The sequence below is a fragment of the Camelus bactrianus genome, chromosome 18, assembly GCF_048773025.1.
Source record: "Camelus bactrianus isolate YW-2024 breed Bactrian camel chromosome 18, ASM4877302v1, whole genome shotgun sequence".
NCBI classification, from domain to species: Eukaryota; Metazoa; Chordata; class Mammalia; order Artiodactyla; family Camelidae; genus Camelus; species Camelus bactrianus.
Genome location: NC_133556.1, coordinates 28311726 through 28336948, shown reverse-complemented (window position 1 = coordinate 28336948; position 25223 = coordinate 28311726). Strand labels below are relative to the sequence as shown.

The 25223-nt window shown below is 61.4% G+C and overlaps 1 protein-coding gene across 7 annotated transcripts in view; it reads left to right on the top strand.

The window, feature by feature from the left end:
- CACNA1H (calcium voltage-gated channel subunit alpha1 H) overlaps positions 1-24570 on the top strand; it is a 63960-nt gene extending 39390 nt beyond the window's left edge. For 2 of the 7 annotated variants that reach the window (XM_074346626.1, XM_074346622.1), the window contains exons 6-35: positions 1893-2052; positions 2356-2674; positions 2803-2895; positions 4057-4816; positions 5863-6305; positions 7979-8130; positions 8878-9063; positions 9750-9867; positions 10160-10315; positions 10500-10590; positions 10738-10946; positions 12188-12604; positions 13005-13105; positions 13243-13366; positions 13445-13513; positions 13630-13814; positions 14123-14249; positions 14473-14598; positions 14801-14890; positions 15104-15296; positions 15946-15963; positions 17109-17260; positions 18054-18163; positions 18364-18497; positions 18742-18816; positions 20296-20370; positions 21289-21410; positions 21503-21926; positions 22039-22199; positions 22772-24570. In XM_074346626.1, coding sequence (XP_074202727.1) covers positions 1893-2052; positions 2356-2674; positions 2803-2895; positions 4057-4816; positions 5863-6305; positions 7979-8130; positions 8878-9063; positions 9750-9867; positions 10160-10315; positions 10500-10590; positions 10738-10946; positions 12188-12604; positions 13005-13105; positions 13243-13366; positions 13445-13513; positions 13630-13814; positions 14123-14249; positions 14473-14598; positions 14801-14890; positions 15104-15296; positions 15946-15963; positions 17109-17260; positions 18054-18163; positions 18364-18497; positions 18742-18816; positions 20296-20370; positions 21289-21410; positions 21503-21926; positions 22039-22199; positions 22772-23776 — 6395 coding nt within the window. In that variant the 3' untranslated portion in view covers positions 23777-24570. Of the gene's footprint in view, positions 1-1892; positions 2053-2355; positions 2675-2802; positions 2896-4056; positions 4817-5862; positions 6306-7978; positions 8131-8877; positions 9064-9749; positions 9868-10159; positions 10316-10499; positions 10591-10737; positions 10947-12187; positions 12605-13004; positions 13106-13242; positions 13367-13444; positions 13514-13629; positions 13815-14122; positions 14250-14472; positions 14599-14800; positions 14891-15103; positions 15297-15945; positions 15964-17108; positions 17261-18053; positions 18164-18363; positions 18498-18741; positions 18817-20291; positions 20371-21288; positions 21411-21502; positions 21927-22038; positions 22200-22771 lie in introns of all 7 variants that reach the window. The other 5 variants (XM_074346628.1, XM_074346629.1, XM_074346625.1 and 2 more) reach the window with 4 other exon arrangements.
- The last annotated feature ends 653 nt before the right edge of the window (positions 24571-25223 follow it).

The following is a 25223-nucleotide window of genomic DNA, read 5'->3' as shown; positions in this document are numbered from 1 at the left end:
TCTTCTCATCTGCACAGCATTTGGAGTCATTCCTGGGAGCTGTGCAGACTCTCGTGGCTTTCTTGTCTGGCCCATCACAGTGATTCTCAAGTCCGAGCGCAGCCAAAGTGTCTATCTAGTACTACAGGGAAGCATGGAGAAGCTTCCAGGAAGTCATGTGGCTGCTTGTTGGAAAGTAGCCCATCCTGACCCTGGTCATCTGTCCACACAGAGGGTGTTTGGGATTTCCTGTGTCTTCATGGTGTTCAATGCTATGATTGAATTCAGCTGTTAATTTTCCTGGAGGGGTGGGGGTGGGGGAAGTGCCCACACAACTGTGAGGCATGTATATATACACACGTGTGTGCGGGTCTGCACGTACCGTGTAGGTGTGCACTGCCTTTCTGATGGCCTGGCCTGGGTCCTAGTGGCCCCCGAAGCCAGACCCAGGTGGTCAGAGTTGGTCCTGCAGCCCTCCTGAAAAGTTACATACTCCTGGGGTGGGGCACTCCCTCCTTCTGGGGCTGCCTTGGGACCCCTGGGCCTTCCTTCCACCCACTACCTGGCTCTACCCTCAGGGTTCAGATGTGTGACCCTGGGCAAGTTACTGTACCTCTCTGAGCCTCAGCTTCCCCAACTGTGACAGCAGGACACTAGTGGTACCCCTTAAGGATGGCTGTGAGGTGAGGTGTCACACGTGGTTCTCAGCTCTGTGCCTGGCACCACCGTGCACTCGGTCTGCTCACCTGGGCCCCCTTTCAGAGCATCATGTGACAGTACCACCTCTGTCATAGCACAGATCTTCCTTTTCAGGCCAAATGCCTCCAGTGGCCAGAATTGCTGCCCACAGTCTCCTCTGGGGACATGCCCCTGTCCCGTACAGGGTACGTCCCCCAGATAGGACCACATGTACCTCATGATGAGCCTCAAATGGTCATATTCATGGCTGTATCTCACTCTGACTGCCTGGGGTCCATCCACTCTGAACCTTGGGCCATCTGTGGCTTCTAAGCCTGTTGCTGTCTGGCCAGGGCAGTGCTCACTGACTTTTGTCCCTGATCAATCTTCCTCCTGGTATTTCTGAAACTTCAGTGCCCCTCCCAGCTGTGATTCTCCTCTGAGACCCCAGGGGCCCATTTTGCCATCCGCCAGCCCCAGGTGGTCTCCATGAAGCCTTGGCACCTGTCCTGCAGTTTAGGGTTCTGTCTGCACCCTTAGCCTGGCCCTTGCTTGTTTCCAGAAATGAGTCTTATCCTTGCCGAGGTCTGGGAGGGGGCAGGCCCATGACCAAGCAAGGGGGAAGTGAGGCTCAGCTGGTCCACTCGGTGGATTAATTTGCATCCACACAGCCCACTGCACCCAAGAATGAGAGCTTCAAAAGTGTCTCCTGCCCTAGGGGTGCACACCTCCCTCCAGTGCAGGGCTCTGCTCCACATGATTCTCACAGAGAATAGAATGAAATGCAGGTCCCTGAACCCTGTACCTGTTGCGGGACCCCCGGGCTCCTGAGTGTGGGAGGCAGCTGGAGCCTTAGCTGCTGGTGGTCCCTGAGGCTGCTGCTCCCATGATGGAGCCTGGGGCCCCGGAGCATCTGGGCCAGTCACCCTAGGGGCCTGCCTGGATGCAGTACGGTCCTGGCCAGCATCTGCGAGGAGCAGGGGCTGCCCTCCCTGACATCCTCCAGGCTGAGGCCTTGCTCCCCTCTGTGGGGTCTGACCCACAGGTGTCTGTTCCTTGGGGCCTGTTGGACATGGAGGGGCCAGGTGCAGATCTTCTGCAGAGGCACCGATACCCCTCTGTGAATGGCAGGGGGTGGGGAGGGGTGTGGCTTAGGGTTCCCAGGGGGAACTGGGGGTTTCAGGGATTCCCCAGGAGTGTTCTGCCATGCTGACCAGCTGCTCTGCCACCTGCAGGCATGCGGATCCTGGTCACGCTGCTGCTGGACACACTCCCCATGCTCGGGAACGTTCTCCTGCTCTGCTTCTTTGTCTTCTTCATCTTCGGCATCGTGGGAGTCCAGCTTTGGGCTGGCCTGCTGCGCAACCGCTGCTTTCTGGACAGCACCTTTGCCAGGTGCACAGGCCCCGCCCACCCAGCAGGCCACTACCCTAACACATTCTCCCTGGCCTCCTGCCCCCAGCAATCTCGTCCCCTCCAGCCCCACCCCAACAGGCTCCTCCTCTCCAGGCTCCTCCAGGCTGGGCTCCAGGGGCATGCTCTTCCTGGAGCTCCGCTAGCACTACTGAGCTTGGATCTTTTTTACCTTTTGTTTTTACGTCTGTTTCTGTGTCTGCTTTTCTGTGTTTTTCTATTTGTCTCTATATCTCCGTTTCCATCTCTATGTGTCTCTCTGTCTCTCCATCTTGGTGCCCCCAGGAACAGTAATCTCAGCTTCCTGCGGCCATACTACCAGCCGGAGGAGGGCGAGGAGAACCCTTTCATCTGCTCCTCCCGCCGGGACAACGGCATGCAGAAGTGCTCGCACATCCCCAGCCGCCGTGAGCTGCGCGTGGAGTGCACGCTGGGCTGGGAGGCCTATGGGCAGCCGCAGGCCGAGGGCACAGGTGGCGCCGGCCATCACACCTGCATCAATTGGAACCAGTACTACAACGTGTGCCGCTCTGGTGACTCCAACCCACACAATGGGGCCATCAGCTTTGACAACATCGGCTACGCCTGGATCGCCATCTTCCAGGTGGGCTCCGGGTCCCCCCCAACGCCGGGCGCCCAGCCTGCGGGGCCTGGGGGCTGGTGCCAGGCAGGGCTTTCTTGCCCCGCTGCCCTCCCAGGGCCGTCCGTGTGTCCAGCCGCCTGCCCCCCCAGGTGATCACGCTGGAGGGCTGGGTGGACATCATGTACTACGTCATGGATGCCCACTCCTTTTACAACTTCATCTACTTCATCCTGCTCATCATCGTAAGTGCGGGCAGCTGGGTGGGATGTGCTCGGTGAAGGGTGTGAGCGGGTGGAGGCGCCCCACCTTGTGACAGGCTGTCTCAGATCCCCAAGCTCCTGTTAGTGGATGTCCTCCTGCCCCTGGGGTCCAGTGTGATCTGCTCGTGCCCCCGGTGCTGCTCCGTCCTGGTCTCTGTTGGCCCTCCTGGGTTCCTGCGCCTGGCTGAGGTATAGGGCTGGGCAGGGGCAGCAGAGGCCCAGGGTTGTCTTGTCCAGGGCAAGTGGGATGGGGGCCCTTGGTGGAGCACAGAGCTTCTGTCCAGCCCCAAAGGGAGGAAATGGGCAGGCCTGGGAGGACAGAAGCCTGTTGAGGGGGAGGGGAGAGAGGCCTCACATGGCCCCTTGGCCTCTGCTATGGCCAGGTCCTATCAGGAGGCTGCAGGAGAGTCAGGACCACCTCTTGGTGTCCTACCCCTCCAGTGTACACGGGTGCCCAGGCACATTCCTCCACAGTGTAAGTGTTTCTCTCAGGCACAGACATCCACAGTGCATGTGGCCTCCAGGTGTGGCCCTCACTTGGTTCTCTCAGTGGCCCTGCAGTGTATGGGGCAGGGTCTACAAGGACCAGCAGTGAATTGAACCAGGCAGCCGCCCCTCCTTATCTCAGACCATAAGCACAAGCAGAGGAGAGTGTCACTGAGGACAGTGAAGCCATTGGGATTGGAGAAGGCTTGACCTGGGTGGGAAGGTCTGGCTGGTGACAGATCTGAAGAAGGGGACAAACCACCCAGATTTTGCAAGGAGGGTCTCCCCTTGTGTCCTGCAGTTGTCTACAAATAGGCAAGAGACACCACCTCACACCACCCATCCCCAGTGTTGGGGCCCAGCCTCAAATCAGCAGGGACGCCCCCCATCACAGGGTGCCCCCACCAGCCACACTTGGCTGTGTCCCTGGCCCCGAGAATGAGCAGTGCACGGTAGGTCTCAGTATGTCCCCCATCAGGGACTTCAGCTCTGTTGTGTGGAAATCATAGCTGCTGGCCTGGCCTCCTGCCCTGCCCAACGCTGATACCCAAGGCGGTGGGTCTCCGTGTCCCCCTTCTTCAGCTCTTTGGGGCACACGCCGGGTGAGTGAGCTGTGGGCGGGTTGCCTGGAGGCTCACTGCCACCCGCCTGCCGCAGGTGGGTTCCTTCTTCATGATCAACCTGTGCCTGGTGGTGATCGCCACACAATTCTCAGAGACGAAGCAACGAGAGAACCAGCTGATGCGGGAGCAGCGGGCCCGCTACCTGTCCAATGACAGCACACTCGCCAGCTTCTCAGAGCCGGGCAGCTGCTACGAGGAGCTTCTCCGGTACGTGGGCCACATCTACCGCAAGGTGAAGCGCCGAGGCCTGCGCCTCTACGCCCGCTGGCAGAGTCGCTGGTGCAAGAAGGTCGACCCCAGCAGTGCGCTGCATGGCCAGGGTCCCGGGCACCGGGCGCGGCGGGCGGGTGGGCGCACCACCTCCATCCACCACCTGGTCTACCATCACCACCACCACCACCACCACCACTACCACTTCAGCCATGGCAGCCCGCGCCGGCCGGGCCCCGAGGAGGGCGCCGGGGACACCAGGCTGGTGCGGGCTGGAGTGCCGCCCTCACCTGGGCGTGGGCCCCCTGACGCTGAGTCAGTGCACAGCGTGTACCATGCAGACTGTCATGTGGAAGGGCCACAGGAGAGGGCCAGGGTGGCACACGCCGCAGCCACCACTGCTGCCGGCCTCAAGCTGGCCACTGGGCTGGGCGCCATGAACTACCCCACCATCCTACCTTCAGCTGCAGGCGGCAGCAAGGGGAAGCGGTCCAGCGGGCCGCTGGGAGCTGGGGGGCACAGCCCCCTGAGCCTGAGCAGCCCTGATCCCTGCGAGAAGCTCCAGCACCTGGTTGGGGAGCATGGTAAGGACCCCACCCTGTGGAGAGCAGTGGGAGTGGGGGCGGGGCTCCGGGGACATCCTCGCTTGTGTGGGTACCATCCTGAGCCCAGCTTTCCCCTCTTGAGCCCTGGATGAAGGGAAGAAGAGAGTGGGGAGGGTCTGGGTACTTCTGAAGGCAACTGTTTCTGTCCAGCCCATAGCCCTTAAGAGCTGACAGCTCGGTGGGGCAGGAGCATTTGCCACATAGAAATGGGAATTCCGAGGCTGACAAAGGAAAGCCACCCAACCCCCCAGGACTATGTCCCAGTGCCCCTGCTGAGAGGGGCCCTCTGCCCATGTCCACAGCCTGGTTGCTTCTCTGGGGGAGTGGCTGGCCCCTTTTATAGGTGGCGAGACAGGCTGGGGTGGTAGGGAGGAGAAGCCAAGGTCACAGAGCCCCCAAGGGTCTAGGAGAGTGGGGCTGGGGTGCCCCCCAGTACACTCGGTCCTCCCAGCTGGGTCAGGCAGGACAGCACAACCCCCAGATGTCTGGGCCCCGCACAGACCGAGGCCCTCCCAGGTGATGTGTGCAGGTGTATAGGGGTATGTGTGCCTGGACCGCTGTGTACATCCTACGTGCTGTGCCTGAGGTGTGCAAGCAAGTGTGTCACAGTGTGTGTGTGCTGAGGCAGCTTGGCCTCACAGGGCCCCTGACTGTGGCAAGTCCAAGCCGCCACTGTGCAGAGTCACCCAGGCCCCAGAGACTTGGCACTGGGAGGTAGTAACTGAGTGATGATGGCTCAAGTGCATCCTGTGCTGGAATGTTCACGTTCCCTTCACCTGTTTAACATGGCTGCTAGAAAGTGGCTTGTGTTACTCTTCTGTGAATGGCGTGGCCCCCGGTGGATAAGCTTCTCTGCCTATTTGTGTGCCTGCCCCGGAGTGTGAACAGAGAGCCCCCGTGCAGGTTGTGCGTGTGCCCAGGTGTGCATGTGGACACCCCACGTCAGTCTCCACATGTGTGTGGACCCCAGGCGCCTGGTGTAACAGCTGAGCAGCCTGAGCCTGCCCATGTCCTTCTCCCCACAGGACTGGGCCAGGCCCCCAGCCGCCTGTCGGGCCTGAGCGTGCCCTGTCCCCTGCCCAGCCCCCAGGCGGGCACACTGACCTGTGAGCTGAGCAACTGCCCATACTGCACCAGCGCCCTGGAGGACCCGGAGCTGGAATTCAGTGACTCAGACAGCGGAGACTCAGACAGCAACGGGGTCTACGAGTTCACACAGGATGTGCGGCATGGGGACCGCCGCGACCCCATGCAGCCATCCCCAGCGGTGGATGCGCCAGGCCCAGGTGGGGCACGGCGGCGGGCGCAGCGGTGGGCAGCAGCGGGTGAGCCGGGTGGGTTGGGCCGTGTCTGGACCTCCTTCAGTGGCAAGCTGCGCAGGATCGTGGACAGCAAGTACTTCAACCGTGGCATCATGGTGGCCATCCTCACCAATACGCTGAGCATGGGCGTCGAGTACCACGAGCAGGTGGGTGGGCTGCATGGATGGCCCTTGGAGTGACCCCCCAGGAGCACATATCTCGTGTCTTGGGAATGCAGCTTCTTACAGGGCCCCACAGAGGGGTTTGTGGGGATAGGGGAACAGGGATGGCCTGGGAGTTGGATGTTGGCTGTTGTGGGAATTTTTATTGGTCACTCAGCAAACACTAATACTTATCCTTGGCCCAGTCTCTGATGAGTGGTGACCAGAGAAACCATGGCTCCCAGCCGGGGGTCCTCCCATCTTGGGTAGATGGTTGAGATCACAGACCCAGGGGCAGCAGGGGGCCTAAGTGCTCATTGGGCCATTCAGTGCTCTTCTCAGGATGGGATCTCCACAGCCCAGCTCTTGCAGGGAGAGGTCCCCCCCTTACATGAGCCAGACCTACCGGCTGTACCCCCTGGGGTGCCCCCAGGTGGCTACAAGAGGCCACTGGTGTAGAACGGTCTTCAGAGGAGGAATTGTGGGGTTGATGCCTGGCCCCCCAGTTGCCTGATGCCTAGACCCTACCCTGCACACTGGTCCACTCCAGCTTCAGCCCAGCACTGGGGCCTTGGCAGAGATGAGCAGCAGCCGGGTCAGGCAGGGAGAGGGAGCCCTCTCTGGGGAGAGAGGCCAGTTCACTTTTATCGCCTAAATTGACTTCCTCATCTTCCGCCCTCTGGGCTTTTCAAGTCACTTCAGCTGTGTTCTTTCATCCTGGAGCAATTTAGGGACAAACCCAAGCAGTGTTAGCCACCAGCAGGCCCCGGCAGAGAGCTTCTCTTTGTGAGGGTGAGATCCAAGGCAGAGACAGCAACAGGCCACGAAGGACTCCTTGGCAAGGAAAAGCCTCTGCGCATGTATGCGTGCGCGCGCACACACACGTACACACCCTTGAACGTGCACACATATACCCGATTGCATACATGTGCATACAGGAGCACAAACACAGGTGCACACATGTATGCACACAAAGCTTATCTGTGCAGATGTGGATTCATGTGCACATGCACACATAGGTGGCTGTGCATACACACAGCACATACAGCTGCATGCACTGGTGCAGGCGGAAACTCACATGTGCACCCAAGCAGGCCACAGACTGGCACACAGGTGCACATACATGCAAGCATTTATGCTGGTGCTGGTGTGCACATGTATACACATGTGCAGGTGCACGCACACACAGGCCAGCACATCCCCAGTAAGAGGCCTCTAGGCCTTCTGCCAACAAGGAGGGGTGTGCAAGGCCACTAGGGGTCAGGGCAGCTGTTCAGAGGCAGCAGCCATGTTGTCCACACCCTGTGCACCCCCACACCCACCCTGGATCCTTGGCGCAGATGCTCCAGGCCCTGTTCCTGTGGCCTGCGCTTGGGAAGTCTGGGAAGTCTCCAGAACCCTGGTTCTCAGACATGGTGGGGAGGTCGGGCAGGGCTGGGGGGAGTCAGGGACAGTCAGGAGATAGAGGCAGGCCTGGGTCCAGCTGGAGGGAGTACCCTGCGGTCCTGCTTTCCTCCTCCAGATGGCAGCCAAGTGGGCTCCTTCTGAGATGCTGCCACTGCCCCTTGGCCCCTCCATGTAGCCTTCCCTGCTCCTAGACCACGCGGGCAGTATCCCTCCGCTCTCAGGGAGTAGTGGGAACCATGGGCAGGCACTGACAGCCCCTCTGCCGCCCCCAGCCTGACGAGCTGACCAATGCCTTGGAGATCAGCAACATTGTGTTCACAAGCATGTTTGCCCTGGAGATGCTGCTAAAGCTGCTGGCCTGCGGCCCAGTGGGCTACATCCGGAACCCCTACAACATCTTCGATGGCATTATTGTCGTTATCAGGTGGGTCCCCACCTCCTGCTCAGCCCACAGGGGCCTGAGAGGCTCCAGCCTCAGGCAACAGCCTCAGCCAGTGGATGAGGCCCTGCCAGGAGCATTTCATGACAAGCAAAAGGGGAATGTCTTGAGCAGGGCCCCCTGCCCCTCCCCACGGGCACTGTCGGGTACACACAGGTAGGTCAGCGCATCTCAGATGGATGTTTCTAGGATCTGGTGGAGCTGTTCCCTGCAGGAACAGAGTGGGCGCTCGGCAGGCTTTCATCTGGAGTCTGGACTCCACTGAGGGCTCAGCCCCTGCGAGGAAGGCCAGCTTGCCCCCAGGGCATCTGCTGGAGCAAAATCAACACAGAAAGAACAGGATAATCTTGGGGAATCCCTCCTCCAGGAAGAAGCAGGGCCCTTAGGAGTCAAGGGATTCCCCCACCCTAATAAGAACAGACAAGCCAGGCATAGCTTAAAAGACACAGGATTGGGAAAGGCCCTTAATTGAGAAGCTACTGACTAGGCCAGCACCAAGGTTCTGGCAGCTGCTGGGGGTCGGGCAACCACCAGGGATGGCAGCTGATTGGGGGCTTCAGAGATGTTGCCTCCATCCCTCAGCCCAACCTGCTTCCCGCATGGAGTTGAGCAAAGGCCACAGTGGCTACTGGGCTCTGTTCCCGTTGCTGGGAAGAGGGCATCCCAGGGTCAGGGTGCGCACAGGGACACGTGGCCAGAGAAAGGCCCACCTGATCCTTGGCTCACCTGCAGCGTCTGGGAAATCATCGGGCAAGCGGATGGTGGGCTGTCGGTGCTGCGGACCTTCCGGCTGCTGCGGGTGCTGAAGCTGGTACGCTTCATGCCCGCGCTGCGGCGCCAGCTGGTGGTGCTCATGAAGACCATGGACAACGTGGCCACCTTCTGCATGCTGCTCATGCTCTTTATCTTCATCTTCAGGTGGGTGCCCGCTGAGGGGTCATCCCACCCCGAGCCTGGCTGTGAGGGCAAGGCCTGGGGCTCAGCACACGTGCCTGCCCCAGAGAGAAGGCCTCTCCCACCACACCAGCCCTGTGCTTCTGGCATCAGACCCAGGAGCCTCCAAGTGGCAGCAGAAACTCAGTTGCTAGTTCCTTCTAATAGCACTGATGCTGGGCTCTGCTCTCGTGGGCTCACAGCTGGGGGGGGGGGGGGAAATGGGTCAGGCTCCTAGCTGGATGGATTGGGGACTTCGCCTAAAGAAAAGGCAAGAATGATGGGATGCAGAGGAATGGCAGGGCAGCTGGGCTGGAGTTCCTTGATTTTAATTGATGTTTCCTGAGCCCCTGCCGCGGGCCATCCTGGACTGGGGCTCAGGCCTCGGGGAAGTGGCTAGGGCAGAGACAGTCCCGGTCCTGGCCACTGCCAGAAGCCAGAGTGGCCTCTGGTTGTTTCTCCTGCCCCTAGCCTTGGTCTTCCCACCCGTACAATGGAAATAGCTAGGCCGCGGGCACTGGGAGGGCCCCGTGAACCAGAAAGCTAGGGGCCTGGTGGGGGAGATGTAGAGGAGCAGCTGCTGGGTGTGGAGGTGACCAGGCAGAGCACTCTCCATCCCACCTCCTGCACCCCACCCCCACCGCCACTGCATCCCTGCCTCCCGTCCTCAGCATCCTCGGTATGCACCTATTTGGCTGCAAATTCAGCCTGAAGACGGACACCGGAGACACGGTCCCTGACAGGAAGAACTTTGATTCCTTGCTGTGGGCCATCGTCACCGTGTTCCAGGTAAAACCTGGTAGGACCATCCCCTGATGTAAACGGTTCCTGGAGGGCCACAGCCCTGCTCAGGGCAACCCCAGAGCTGGCCGAGGCCCCTTTGAGGCCAGCACAGGTGAAGAGCTGGGAATGGTGGCAGGGATACTGACTGGGCCCCAGGGAGGTGGACTTGGTCTCGCTTGTCCAGCGCTCTCTCTGGTCCTGAGGGCCTGTCAGCATTTCCACAGCCATGCCCACCGTCCTGGTGCCCCATTGACCCCCATGTTGGGCCTGAGCTGCTTGGCTGCCCCTCCTCCCCCAGATCCTCACCCAGGAGGACTGGAACGTGGTTCTCTACAACGGCATGGCCTCCACCTCCTCCTGGGCCGCCCTCTACTTCGTGGCTCTCATGACCTTTGGCAACTACGTGCTCTTCAACCTGCTGGTGGCCATCCTGGTGGAGGGTTTCCAGGCCGAGGTGAGGGACATGAGGTGAGGGAGGCTTCCAGGGGGAGGCAGTGGGAGCCAGGCATGTTGTGCAGGAGTCCTGCCCAGACCGACGTGAAGAGGCCTCGGTCCTCTACCTGTTGGGCCCTTCCATCCGCACCCGCCCCCAGCCTCCAAGGGAAGCCTCACATGTACCATCTGCTCCATGGGCACAGGGTGACGCCAACAGGTCTGACACAGATGAAGACAAGACATCTACCCACGTGGAGGAGGATCTGGACAAGTTCAGAGGCCTCAGGGCCACAGGTGTGCCTGCGGCTGAGGGCGGGGCAGGGCTGGAGGGGATGCTGCCCACCTGGTGCAGGTGCAGCTGGAGTCCTGCGGGTGAGTCCTGGGTGGGCAGACTCTCCTTCCTGGGAGCTCTGCAGCCTTGAGTGACCTCCTCCCCTCCAGAGATGAAGATGTACTCACTGGCGGTGACCCCCAACGGGCACCTGGAGGGCCGGGGCAGCCTGCCCCCTCCTGTCATCATGCGCACAGCAGCCACACCCATGCCCACCCCTAAGAGCTCCCCACACCTGGATGCAGCCCACAGCCTCCTGGACTCTAGGCGTGGCAGCAGCAGTTCCGTGGACCCCCAGCTAGGGGACCAGAAGTCTCTGGTAGGGATCCTCCCCTCCTCGGCCTCTGGGCACTTTCAGGCTCCACCTGCTTAGTTCCCCAGGGCCTTCCCCAGAGATGATTGAGGGTCCCACATGCCCCACAGTCATACCCTATGAATCTCTGGCCCCGAGTGCCTTGTTTTCTGTAAATGGAGCCAGAAGCTGCTGTTCTAAGGAGTAAGAACGGGCAAGTAGAACGTCGGGCTGGAAGTTTATCTTCCAAATTGTAATCAAAGATAAAAGCTGTCAGGGTACAGAGCGTACATGAGAAGGAAAAATAGAGAACGGATGGCAAAAAGGTATAAAAACTGAATATACACAACAGTTTTTGGAAGCTGGGTGGAGGGTTCCATGCGTCACGATCCACAGCGCCCTGTGGAGCTGGAGCCCCTGAAGTCTTTCCAGATAAACCCGGGAAACACCGCCCCCAGCAGACACAGCCGAAACCAGCTTCTCTGAAGAGCCCCAGAGGGGTGGGCTGAGCAGGATAAGCTAATGAGGGGGGAGAGGATATGAGCCCGGAGGAAGTCTGGGCAGACTATCAAGACCGATTGATCGTGTGTATCAGTAAGGGAAAAGCTTCACGGCTGAGCCTTGGATGGGCAGAGTGATTTAGCGACAAGATGCATCACAGCCAAGCTGCTAGGAGCCCAAGGGCAGTGGATGGGCTGTGGAGTGGGGATTCCAGCTCAGCTCCTGCTAGACCCAGGAGGTAAAAATGACGGAGGGCAGTGGGGATGGGTGCAGCACGGGTGAAATCCCTGCGTCACAGTCCAGTTTACTTCTTGAGGTCATGGGCCAGCTTCTCTTTGCAAGTCTAGAGTCTGCCAATGAGAAGCTGATTTTGGGCCCCACTTGAGAGATCATGGTCAGCATCTCAGTGGCATCTGAGGATGCCTGGTCCGTAGCTGGTCCTGGACCCTTTGATGACCCTTGCCCACCCTCTGGTCCGCGAGCAGCCCCGTGGGGCCCGCTTAGTGTTCTGACACTGGCTGGCTTTGTCTCTAGTTCATTGTCGACCCCACTGTGTGCTGCAGGAGTCTCACTGAAGATGCAGTGCTGCCAGCATCTCCTGAGCAGGGCTGTCTGCTCCTGAAAGATGATCTATGTACAGATGTCACCTACAGGTGTTAATGGTGGCACCACTGGATAGGAAAGGCCCCTTTGCTGGGTACCCCTGAGGCTGGATGTTTGGGGTACTTGGGGGACCTGGCCTGCTCACTCTTGCTCCCTCCCCATAGTCCAGCCTGCGCAGCTCGCCCTGCACCCACTGGGGCCCCAACAGCGCCTGGAGCAGCCGGCGCTCGAGCTGGAACAGCCTGGGCCGTGCGCCCAGCCTCAAGCGCCGGAGCCAGCGTGGGGAGCGTGAGTCTCTGCTATCCGGCGAGGGCAAGGGCAGCGGCAGCACAGACGAGGAGACTGAGGACGGCAGGCCTGGGGCAGGGGCCTCACCAGGCATATGTGCCACGCCACTGCGGCGTGCCGAGTCCCTGGACCACCGCAGCACACTGGACCTACAGCCTCCACGGCCGGCCACCCTGCTGCCCACTAAGTTTCATGACTGCAATGGGCAGGTGCTAGCCCTGCCCAGCGAGTTCTTCCTGCGCATCGACAGCCACAAGGAGGACCTGGCTGAGTTTGATGATGACGTGGAGGATGTGAGTTGGGGGGTACTGCGTCACAGTCCAGTTGTGGGGAGTTGGTTTGGCTTCCCTCTGGCCATGGGCTGGTTCCCCAAGGTGTGACTTGGGGTGTGGTGCTCACGGGGGGCCTTCAGGAGGGAGAGGGAAGCAGAACAAACTGGACAGGACCTGATCCAGCTGATGTAGCCTCAGCTGATCCCCCAGGAGCTCTGGAGTGGGATTTATCCCTGTGTCAGCCCCAACTCCAGCTGAGGGCTCGATCTGAGAGGGGCACTCACCTAGCCTCCACGGACTCCCAGCATGGGTCCCTCACCCAGTTCCTGGGTGGGTGGACAGGGCTGGGCCTGAGGGCAGGAGAGGCTGGGGGCTGACCAGGCTGGGAGGGGCCCTGAGGACCCAACCCCTGCCTTCCCAGAGCTGCTGCTCCCGGCTGCAGAAAGTGCTGGAGCCCTACAAGCCCAAGTGCTGTCGGAGCCGAGAGCCCTGGGCCCTGTACCTCTTCTCCCCCCAGAACAGGTGAGGGGTGTGCCTGACAGGGGGCCCCTGTGTCCCCACCACGCGGTGAGCGCCTAGCATGCCTCCTCTGGAGTCACAGGGACTGGGAAGCCAGGGCTTGGCCAGGGCTTCCCTAACCCCCTACCCTTGGCCCCCAGGTTCCGCATCTCATGCCAGAAGATCATCGCTCACAAGATGTTTGATCATGTTGTCCTCGTCTTCATCTTCCTTAACTGCATCACGATCGCCCTGGAAAGGCCAGACATCGACCCTGGCAGCACCGTGAGGCGCCCTTCTTGTCCGGGAGGGGTGGGGTCTCGCAGCCATGGCAGGCCCCTCCCACAGTCCTGTCTCCTGCAGGAGCGCGTCTTCCTCAGCGTCTCCAACTACATTTTCACAGCAATCTTCGTGGCTGAGATGATGGTGAAGGTACAGCATGTCCAGGGGGGCCGGAAGTCTGTCCTTCTGGCCTTAAGGCCCAGCCCCAGGCCTCTGTTCAGCTCACCTGCCCACCTTCCACTGGGCCTGTCCTCTGCACCTGTCAGGTAGTGGCCCTGGGCCTGGTCTCTGGCGAGCACGCCTATCTGCAGAGCAGCTGGAACGTGCTGGATGGGCTGCTGGTCCTGGTGTCCCTGGTCGACATCGTTGTGGCCATGGCCTCGGCCGGTGGCGCCAAGATCCTGGGCATCCTGCGTGTGCTGCGCCTGCTGCGGACACTTCGGCCCCTGAGGTGGGTGGGGCTGGTGGTACGGAGCCAAGGCAGGGTGGGGTAGGGCTAGATGGGCATGGTGGGGCAGGATGGGGTGGGGCCAGGGAAGGGACATGGGGTGGGGTGGATCCAGATGGTGGGGTGGGGCTGGGTTGGGGGTGGGGGGTCCAGGGCAGGATGGGGTGGATCCAGGTGGTGGGGCAGGTGGAGTCCAGGGGAGATTGGGACTGGGGCCAGCTTGGGGTGGGGTCTTTGCAGCACTAGGCCCTGTCCTGGTGGCTGCTCCCTTGGGTAGGCCACACAGCTTATTCCCTCTGCCCCTCGCACAGGGTCATCAGCCGTGCTCCGGGCCTCAAGCTGGTGGTTGAGACTCTGATATCATCGCTCAGGCCCATTGGAAACATTGTCCTCATCTGCTGTGCCTTCTTCATCATCTTTGGCATCCTGGGGGTGCAGGTTCGTGGCCCTGCTTACCTGGGTGTCCCTCCACAGGATGGTGGTTGGTGGTCAGCAACAGCATAGCAGTCCCGGGAGGGCCAAGGCCCCAGCCGACAGGGAGAGAAACCCTAATCTCTGCCTGGCTGCTCCAGGTGCCCCAGGTGGGCGGATCTGGAAGGTGGGGTTGCAGTGCATGACCCTCGAGTGCCCAACCCTCGAGTGCCCTCGTTGCCTTGCTCAGCTCTTCAAAGGGAAGTTTTACTACTGCGATGGTGCCGACACCAGGAACATCTCCACTAAGGCAGAGTGCCGGGCAGCTCACTACCGCTGGGTGCGGCGCAAGTATAACTTTGACAACCTGGGCCAGGTACGTGGGGCTGGGGGCTGGGGAGGGGTCAGGGTGGGGGCAGGCTTGGTGGGAGTGGTCTCAGCTAGCTTCGCCCTCGTCTGAAAGGCAGGAGTGGCAGGACCTTGGTGTGTTGTGAGTGAGGCTGTGGTCGGGGGTGTGGTCCTTTGGGGGAGCCTGTGCCCACACGCCCAGCAGTCACCACCTTGCTCTGGCCTGGCAGGCGCTCATGTCCCTGTTCGTGCTCTCATCCAAGGATGGCTGGGTGAACATCATGTACGACGGGCTGGACGCCGTGGGCATAGACCAGCAGGTGCGGTGGGCAGTGGGTAGCCCTGGGCCTCCTAGTGGACTGTTCTTCCTGTATCCTCTGGTCATCTTAGGGAACTTCTGCCAAGAGGCCGCCTTTGGCCTCTGAGGACTTCCAGAGTTCCTCATCGTGGGCCAGAGCTCCCCTGCAGGCAAGGCTGTGCCTGGGAGGGGCGCCCCGGCCGGTTGGCACCCACGTACCACTCCTATGCTGCAGCCGGTGCCCAACCACAACCCTTGGATGCTGCTCTACTTCATCTCCTTCCTGCTCATCGTCAGCTTCTTTGTGCTCAACATGTTCGTGGGTGTCGTGGTGGAGAACTTCCACAAGTGCCGGCAGCACCAGGAGGCCGAGGAGGCGCGGCGGCGGGAAGAGAAGCGGCAGCGGCGCCTGGAGAGGAAACGCAGGAGTAAGGCACTCCCAGTGGCGGTGGTGGTGGCTGGTTGGTACCTGTGTGCCACCCCAGTCCTTTCCACCTGCCCCAGCTCCCTGTGCGCCTGTCCCTGAGGTCCCTGAGGGTGGCAGGGGACCAGAGGACCAACCTGCGGCAGCTCCGAGACCCAGCCGCTACTGGCCCGGGCCTGGGTCTCCCCGGCACTTGAGCCGTGCTATGCAGCCAGCACCCAGGCAGCAGCTCAGTGGCTGCACCCCGGGGCCCACCGTGTGGCCACACTCCCTTTGGCCCCCCAGCCCCAGCCTCACTGAATAGTTCTGCCTGCTTGCTCTTCTTGCCCTCAGAGGAAGGGCCCAGGCGGGGAGGGCAGCTGCAGCAAGAGGCAGAGGTCCCTTCCCAGGAGACACAGGTGATGAATGAGACCCCAGTTCTGAGTTCGATCACTGTAGGGCAGGCTCACCCCCATGAGTTCTCATGCCAAGGGGGGAGCAAGCAAAGCCATCCAAGACAGAGAGAAGGTCTTAGGAAAACTCCACCCAGCGTGGGAGCAAAGAGGGCTTTCTGCAGGAGGGGCTGCTAAGCATCCCCCGCCCCGCCCGCCCCTTGTGGAGTCTCCTGGCCCTGCCCACTGTGGCCAGCTCAGATCGTCTCCTTGTCTTTCCAGGCACTTTCCCCAACCCAGGTACCTGCCCCCGCCCTGCATGCCTTAGCCTCCCTGCTTCTGCCGGCCACTGCACGGGGCTGTGGACTGGCCTGACCTCCGTCCCTCTGCCACTGCCACAGGAAAAGGTGGACACCGCAGGCGGTGCCAAGCCTGCTGGGGTCCACCACAGGGTGGGCATGGGAAGCTAGGGTGGGCACCAGGTGCCAGCGGGAGGGAGGAAGAGTTGCCAGCCAGCCTGTCTGGTGTCCATGCTGCTGCCTCCAGGCTCATGTGTGTTCCCCTGCCCGGCTTGCATGCTTGACTGCTTCTCTGCCACACCTGGGATGCCTGCTGGCTCCTGGCTGCTCCATGTCCTCAGTGCTGGCCTGGCCCAACTGGCCACTGGCCTCTTTGGCTGCAAGAGCTGAGCCGAGCTCTCTAGTGACCGCATGCCAGACCGAGGAGCATGCAGACCGCAGGGAGGGATCAGTTCCCGTCGGGCCCTGGTCCTCGCCCATGGGGTTCTATGGCCGAGGTGGGTTCCCTGTGTAGTGGTGGCAGCTATTCCCTCATCCAGTGGGAGCTCAGCAGGCATCAATCTGCCCTAAAGGGTTATTGCACGTGGAGCATTTAGTGCAGACAGGCTTGCTAGGGGATGCATGACCCCCACTCCCAGGTCACAGCCATCAATCTCAGATGCATCATAGATTGGGCAGACCCCAGACAGCGGGCATTTGGCCTCTGGCCCCCGCAGAGGACAGGGAGTGGAAGGAACCTGGGCCTGGCAGCCAGAAGGCAGCGCGTGCCCAGCCTGGGAGAAGGGGTATGTGGTGGGCTGTGCTACCCAAGAAAACTCTCGTCTGCCCACCCTTCATCACTGAGGTGTCTCTGAACCCTGATGCCAGCCCAGGAGAGTGGACCACATGGGCCCCGTCTTGGGAGCTCCAATCAGGGCAAGGTCCGGGCAGGACCCAGGTGGGGTCTCGCTTCCAGGCCCACTCCTGGGGTCTGCCTTGGGGCTGGGACCCCTGCAGTGGAGGAGTTTGGTGGGTGACCTGCCCCTGAGGCCCATGTCTGAGCCCCGGCCCTCCCCCAGCACCCCCACACTCCAGCCTGCAGGAGGCAGCCCCCCCAAACCCCGCCCAGCCCTGCCCACCCCACTCATCTGCACCATCTCTCTGCAGAGGCCCAGCGCCGGCCCTACTATGCAGACTACTCACCCACACGCCGCTCCATCCACTCCCTGTGCACCAGCCACTACCTGGATCTCTTTATCACCTTCATCATCGGTGTCAACGTCATCACCATGTCCATGGAGCACTACAACCAGCCCAAGGTGGGGCTCGCTGCCTGCAGGCCAGTAGCCAGGGGATAACCCCCTGCAGGGCCACTGCCTGGAGAACCGGGGACCCCAGGTCTACAGCCATGCCTCAGCCATCTCCAGGGTTTATGGGGTCCACCGAGGTGTGGCTTGAACAAAGTGTCCTCATTCCTTTAAAATGGGTGGAAATTCCCAGAGCCACCTGCTCCAAGGGCCTCCCCAACACCAAGAGAAGTTGGATCCAAAATGTGGGCAGTGGGACTGTGCCCGAGTCCAGCTTCCCAGGCTGTGAATTCCACAGTCCAGGAAAAGCTAGACTGAGAGAGGGGACTGGGCAGGAGATGTCCTCTGGTAGCATCTCCACCATTCCGTTAAAGACCCCATCCTCCCCAGGAGCAGAGAGCCTCTGACTCTTTATGTGAAGCTGACTCATGTGCTGGGCCGGCCCCTGCTCTGGCTGTGGGTGGGGCTGGTCTAGGCAGGGCCAGGAGTCTGTGCTCTGAGGGACAGGTTCTCCCCACCTGAGGGTTATCCTCAAAATGCTGCGAGGGTAAATGCAGGTGATCCTCCCTGTCCTGGCAAGACCTACATCCAGTAATGACTGGGTCTCAGAGAGACCTGTCTCGTGCAAGGGGAGGTTTCCAAGTCAGCAGAGAAGAGAGATGGGGCAGGGTGGTCAGGGCCCAGGTGCGGGGTGGGTGGGGCACCCAGTGCGATTGTTGGGGGAGAGGCAGGGTGGGGGTGGGGAGCAGGGAGGGGAGAGGCACCCCGAGCAGGGCGCCTCCAAAGCCTGACGCTCCGCCCGCAGTCTCTGGATGAGGCCCTCAAGTACTGTAATTACGTCTTCACCATCGTCTTCGTCTTTGAGGCTGTGCTGAAGCTGGTGGCCTTTGGGTTCCGGAGGTTCTTCAAGGACAGGTGTGTGGGGCAGGGGCGGGTGAGAGCCTCAGCCTGAGGCCCGAAGAGGTAATGGTGCCTTGTAGAGGTGCAGGCCACCCTGTGGTGACACCAGAACAATCCCAGGGGACAGGGAGGAGAATCCTCTTGCTCTGAAAGGCTGGGGGTGCCAAGGAGGAGGTGGTGGCTGACACTGAGCCTCGCCTGTCTCCCCGGCCCAGATGGAACCAGCTGGACCTGGCCATCGTCTTGCTGTCCATCATGGGTATCACCCTGGAGGAGATCGAGATGAACGCAGCACTGCCCATCAACCCCACAATCATCCGCATCATGCGTGTGCTTCGAATCGCCCGAGGTATGCTGCCCGCCCATCCTGCCGAGGTCCCCCTGGGCTGTCAAGAGGGCCCTGCTGATGGCCAGTTTGGCATGGGACCTTCAGCAGGGCTCTGCTGTCCACCCACCCACTGCGTCCTTCCTTGCCACACACCAATGGACCAGGTGCTGGTGATGGGGAGTGGTCTGGGTCTGGCCAGCCGTGGAAGGGTCAGACTGGCCTGGGACCCCACTGCTCCCCACTAATGCTTGGCTCCCGGCCCTAGTGCTGAAGCTGCTCAAGATGGCCACTGGCATGCGGGCCCTGCTGGACACGGTGGTTCAGGCGCTGCCCCAGGTAGGTCAGCAGCTCCAGGGCCTGACCCAGGTCTGGCTTCCCTGCTCTCAGGGTGAGCATTGCAGGTGCCCCTGAGAGGATGAGGCTGCAGGGAGGGCCTCACTTGCTGTCAATCCCATATAACTCATGCATGTGGTCCGCCAGTCTTGCAGTAACTGCCTCCTGCAGGGAGTAACTCAGCTGTGCTGTGAGAGGGGTGGGCCAACTGCCTTCTGGGCCTCAGTCCAGTTTCTCTGGGGAAGACTGATAACCAGTGCCCACCTTCCCGAGTGCAATTCAGGATGCAGTGGGATTCAGGCCAAGGGAGGAGCCTGTGGCTTAGGTGGGCTTGCCTGAGTTTGGAGGACCACAGCCAGGGCTCAAGTATTGGCCAAAGGTCTCTTTTCTCTAGAGCTAGTAGAGGCCCTGCATCTTATGCCCACAGCCACCACCCTGATCCTTTGTGGCCTCTTTACTTGAAAGAATCAGTCTTATCTCTGCAGTACCCAATCCTTCCCATCCACCTTACCAGCCATCCATCCATGTATCCATTATTCATGGATCTCTATCGACCAACCATCCATCCACCCAACCGCCCATGTGTTCATCCATCCAGACAGCTGTCTGTCCACTCATCCACCCATGCGTCCACCGCCCATCATCCAGCCATGCTAGCCAGCTCTCTGTCCACTAGTCCAGCTGTTCCTACCCAGCCAGCTGCCTCCCAGCCACCTACTCACCCCGACAGCTGCCTGTCCACCCAGCACCCCATCCACCAACCATCTACTCATCCATGTACCCAGCTGCTCCCCATGTCCTTTGCCTGCAGCCAATCCTCACTCATCCCCTCAGCAGCATTCCTCAGCCCTCAGTGCTTCTCTGTGACTGCCTGGTGTCTGTCAGATGGGAGGGGATCAAGGCGGGAAGCCTGGGCCTGGCCACACCCCAGTGTACTACCTCGGAAGGCTGGAGCAGATGCTGGAGAAAAGGGGGAGCAGTCACATCAGGGTCATGGGAGGTGTGTGAGGATGGGGCTCCCTGCCTGGAGTGCAACCTGAGCACTTGCAGGGATGGTGGGCGGTGAGTCCACAGGAGAGCCTGGGGCAGGGGTCAGGTGAGGCCTCGCTCAGTTTGCAGAGCTGCAGCCCTCCTCTCGCCATGGGGACCCCGCAGCTGGCGGCAGGCCCTGCACAGAGTCCACCAGAGTCCCAGGGAGGCCTTCCAGACCCTGAGGGGTGGAGGAGCTGGAGGCAGGGTGGTCCTGGGTGCAGGGTGAGCGGAGGAGCCAAGGAGGGGCAGAGGCCAGCAGAGGGGGCTTGGGCTCCAGGCAGGACAGGGAGCCCTGGGGGCCACAGGAGCTTCGGGGCCAAGGAGGAGGAGTTAAGAGCAGGCGTCAAGGCAGTCCCTGGGAACGTGACTCCCCGGCCAGCCGTACATGGTGAGAGGGGTGGGGAGGGGCCGAGGCCACCCTGACCTCGTTCTACTTCTCTCCTCGTGTAGGTAGGGAACCTCGGCCTGCTTTTCATGCTCCTGTTTTTTATCTATGCTGCCCTGGGAGTGGAGCTGTTCGGGAGGCTTGGTGAGTGCGCCTGCGCAGTGCCCGCCCCTGGCCCCACCCGCCCTATACGGGATTCGGAAGGTAGAGCTTCACGCATGTGCACACAGCCCGCTCACAGCTCAGGGTGCTGCGGGAGGTGGACATGTAAGCAGCTCCTGCAGAAGCGTGGTGCCACACCCGTGACTCGCACACAGACACGCACACATGTTCCGACTGTGGCCAGGAGGACTGAGCCACGTGTCAGTGCACATGCACACACACGGGGTCCACCTGAACCCCACCTTGTTGACAGGGGACATGCTGCAGCAAGTCCTTCTTAATTATCACAAGGAGTTTCCTTAGACCCCCAGGCCTGAGGCTCTGGCCAGACTGGGTGGGACCCATGGAGACCTTTGGTGGCAGCTCACGCCTTGGGGGGCCCCCATTCTTTCCTGTCCTGGTGCCACTGAAGAGGCACAGTGACTTCCAAGAGCCATTAGTGGCCCTGTCTGTGAGGTGGTTGAGGTGGTCTGGCAGCTGGTTGTCCAGACCCTGTGACTGAGCACTCTTGGCCCCTGGCCCAGAATCTGGGGCACCTCATGCCCCAGGGTGGCCCCATCACTGTGCAGAGCCCGAGGGCATGCCAACCCAGAGGTGGACCTAGGGAGCTGGCAGTGCTGTCCTCTGGGGCTGAGCAGAGCCAGGCTCACACCAAGGGCTTGGCCAATGCACCCAGACACAGCATACATTCCCCAAGGCAGACTCCAGGCCTAGGAGGAGCCACCTTACTTTGAAGGGCCGTGCCCCCTGATCCTTACCTCCTGTAAATGCCTGCCTGCCAGGGCCCAAGAGCTAGGCCCCTGCCGCGTCCCAGAGGAGCATAACTTCTCCCTGGGGGAGGGGCAAGGGACCATGCATGCACCACACCAATGCGCGGGCTACCCGGGTCCCTCCCGGCAGAGTGCAGTGAGGACAACCCCTGCGAGGGCCTGAGCAGACACGCCACCTTCTCCAACTTCGGTATGGCCTTCCTCACTCTGTTCCGAGTGTCCACGGGGGACAACTGGAATGGGATCATGAAGGTAGCAGCCTGGACAGTGGGCCGGGAGGTTGGAGACGGCGGGGTGGCCCTGGCAGCGGAGAGGGGAGCCTGCCCGCCACCCTCCGTCCACAGGACACACTTAGGGAGTGCGCACGCGAGGACAAGCACTGCCTCAGCTACCTGCCAGCCATCTCACCCATCTACTTCGTCACCTTCGTGCTGGTTGCCCAGTTCGTGCTGGTCAACGTGGTGGTGGCTGTGCTCATGAAACACCTGGAGGAGAGCAACAAGGAGGCCCGTGAGGATGCCGAGCTGGACGCTGAGCTTGAGCTGGAGATGGCTCAGGGGCCCCCTGCCCGCCCCAGGCCTGGGGCTCCGCAGAGCCCGGGCACCGGGCCAGACGCCCCCAGTCTGCTGGTTGTGCGCAAAGTATCCGTGTCTCGGATGCTCTCGCTGCCCAACGACAGCTACATGTTCCGGCCCGTGGCGCCCGCCGCTGCCGCTCACCCCCAGCCACTGCAGGAGGTGGAGATGGAGACCTACCCAGGCACCTTGGGTACGGCCCCTCGCAGAGGCAGCCTGGTGGTGGGTGGGTAGGCGAGCAGGCAGGCAGGTCGGGGTCTTGGGCCTGGTGACAGCTTCGCATTACAGGCCCTCCCCCACCCCAGGTCCAGTCACCTCCACCAACTCGCCACCTGTGGAGTCCTGTGCCTCTCTCCAGGTCCCATCAGCCACAGCTTCCCCAGCCAGGGCCAGCAACACTCTCCGTGCTCTGCCCCCTCGGGGTGCAGCTTGCTCCCCCAGCCTCAGCCGGCTGCTCTGCAGACAGGTAGGAGGAGCCCCTGATCCTTAGCCGAGACCTGAGGGTCTGTGGGGATTCCTTCCCCATTTGAGGAATGAGTGATGGGGACACTAGAGAAGTGGGTGCCATGTCCCTGGAGCCTGTGATGATGATACCTGGCCATGGGGACCTGCGTTCCCTCCTCAGGCAGCACCTTGGACCCCAGGAGCCACCAGCAGTGATTTCTCAGACCCCACCTGTACCCACAGACCACTGCCCTGTGGCTTCAGCCTCTTTCCTTTCCTCCCTCCTTGGGGTGCCAGGCTGGGCTCTTGGTGCACAGGGTGGGGTGGTCGCTGGGGCCCCAGGGGCCTATAGAAGGTTATGTCCATAGGAGCTCAGGCCCGAGCCCTCTGCTCTTCACAGCCCCTCCCCAGTTTGACCAGCATGGTGGCTGGATACTGCATGCAATCTGGGGGACAGTGTACCCACACCGGCAGCTCCCAGCCCCTAGTCTTGGGGGTCACAAGCCCACCCTGACCCAGAGGTGGGGAGGTATCTCTGTGCCCCAGCTGCTGCCTGTGCTCTGCCTGGTCTCACCCGACTTCGTATCCTTGCAGGAGGCCGTGCACACCGAGTCCCCGGAAGGGCAGGTTGACGCCCCCGGGGACAGCAGCCCTGGTTGGGGAGAGCCTGGCGGGAAGACTCCTGTGAGGCAGGCGTCGCTGGGGGCCTCCTTGCGGTCCCCGCCCCGTTCCCCAAGGCCCGCCAACGTCCGCACCCGCAAGCACACTTTTGGACAGCGTTGCATCTCCAGCCGGCAGCCGGCCCCAGGCGGGCAGGAGGGCGAGGCCCCAGACGCGGCCGACGAGGAGGTCAGCCACATCACCAGCTCTGCCCGCAGCCCCTCAGCCTCGCCTGCTGCCCGTGGGGTGGTGGGCGGTGAGCCAGCCCTGCACGGGCTCTACAGTGTTGGCACCCAGGGCTTCCTGGACCAGCCGGGCCGAGCCGACGAACAGAGGCGGCCCTCAGTGGAGCAAGGCTGCGTAGACGGCCGCCCAGAGACCGGTGAGGTGACGGCCCGGGCCCAGGAGGCTGAATTGACTCTGGGGTCACGCAGGAAGAAGAAGATGAGCCCCCCCTGCATCTCCATAGACCCCCCCGCGGAGGATGAGGGCACGGCCCGGCCCCCTGCGGCAGAGGGCAGCAGCACCACCCTGCGGCGGAGAACCCCGTCCTGCGAGGCCGCACCCCACAGGGACCCCCTGGAGCCCATGGACAATGCAGGGGTGGACGCTGCTCCCAAAGGGGAGCGGTGGGGCCAGGCCCCCTGCCGTACAGAACACCTGACCATCCCAAACTTTTCCTTTGAGCCGCTGGACATGGGGGGCCCTAGCGGGGACCTGTTCTTCAACGGCGGCCATGGTGTTGCCGCAGAACCCCGAGTTTCATCCTCAGGTGCTACGGCACCTCCGGAACCTCAGCAGACCGAGCCACCCACTCCACCTGGTGACCCCCCAGGGGAGGGACAAGGGCTTCACCTCACAGTCCCCCAGAGTCCCCTGAAGAAAGGGTCCCCCCCAGCCACCAGCACCCTGGGTGACAGTGTAGATGAGCCCGTGTAGCTCGAGGTGCAGTACGCACTGGCCTTGGCGCTGGGGTTGGGGTGCACCCAGCAGGGTGGTGGCGCCAGGCTGGGCCATCCGTGGACCCCAGGTCAGACCCCACCATGGGTAGAGGAGCCGGGTGAGTGTCAGCCCAGTGTGCGGGGAGGCAGACGCTGTTCCGGGTGCAGCGAAGCCTGGGGAGCCCGCGGACTGAAGCCTCCCTCCTGTCCATTCAGGTTTGGGATTTCCGAGTTTGGCGCCCTGCTCTGAGGCCAGGTTGCAGCCTGGTCATCAGTCCTGTAACGAGAGCTTTGTCCAAGGGACAAGGACCAGAAAATGACCAAAGGGGGAAAGGCAGAGGCCGCCCAGCAGAGCCCGATCCTCACATCCACTAATTTTTATAGGGAACACGCTCGGGGCCACTTGTGCCGTCTGGGTGGCGGCTCTGTCCCCGAGGCCACGTGGCCACGCTTCACGTCACTCACAGTCTGAGTTCTCATCTGTTTGTCTCCACCCCTCATCGCTCCCCTCTGTGCTCACTCCCCACTTCTGTCCCCCTCGGCATTTGGAGAATACCCCTGACTGGACTCTCGGAAACGGCCAGTCACCAGGGCTTTGGGGACTTTCCAGTGAGACCCCCGCTGCCCGTGGCGAGTTTCAGCTGATACCCCTTGTTTCATTTCATTTCTTTTATAAATTCAGGTTAAACGTTGCAATAATATGAAGCAGAATACTCCACTTCTCAAGTCAAGGGGACTTGGGATTGGGGGCAAAGCAAAGCAGAATAAATATTAACTTATTTAAGAAAAGCATTGGATTTCCACAGTCAGAATCCATTCCCTGCGTGGGAGGGTGGTGAGCCCATGGCCTGGGCAAGGGTAGAGTTGGGTGATGCCACCACCTACAGGGCTACGCGGTTCCACAGAATTCTCCTGTCTCCAGCAGTTCCCCTACTTGGGCAGATCTCAGATACAAAGGCCTCCTTCTGAGGGGAAAGTCGAGCTCACCTTGGCAGCTGGAACCACGTAACCGCATGGTGTCATTCACACACTGGAGAAATGAAGTGTGCTGCAGTGTAGGCAGAAGTTTCTCCCAGCAGAGATGGTGCTGGGTGGGCAGAGGGGGACCCCCACTGGTGGGGGGCCACCGGGGCTGGGGGGCCACCCTGCTCTCCACTGTCTCCCTCCCCTGACGCTAGACCCACCCTACGTCCTGCTGGCCTCTTGGCCCAGGGCTCTCATCTGCAGCCCCTCTGGTTAGATCCCCCACCCCTTACCCGGGAGAGCAGGAGAAGGGGGCCAGGTCAGGATAGCACTTGTGATCCTTTGAGCTGAACGGTGGCTGTGACCACGGTGGGGGACTGTGCCCACACAGAGCAGGTCCAAGATGGGGCCTTCCCTCCACGCAGCACAGCAGGAGCCCGCCGCAGCCGGAAGTCCTCCTGACCCACCTCGGCCGCCTCCGA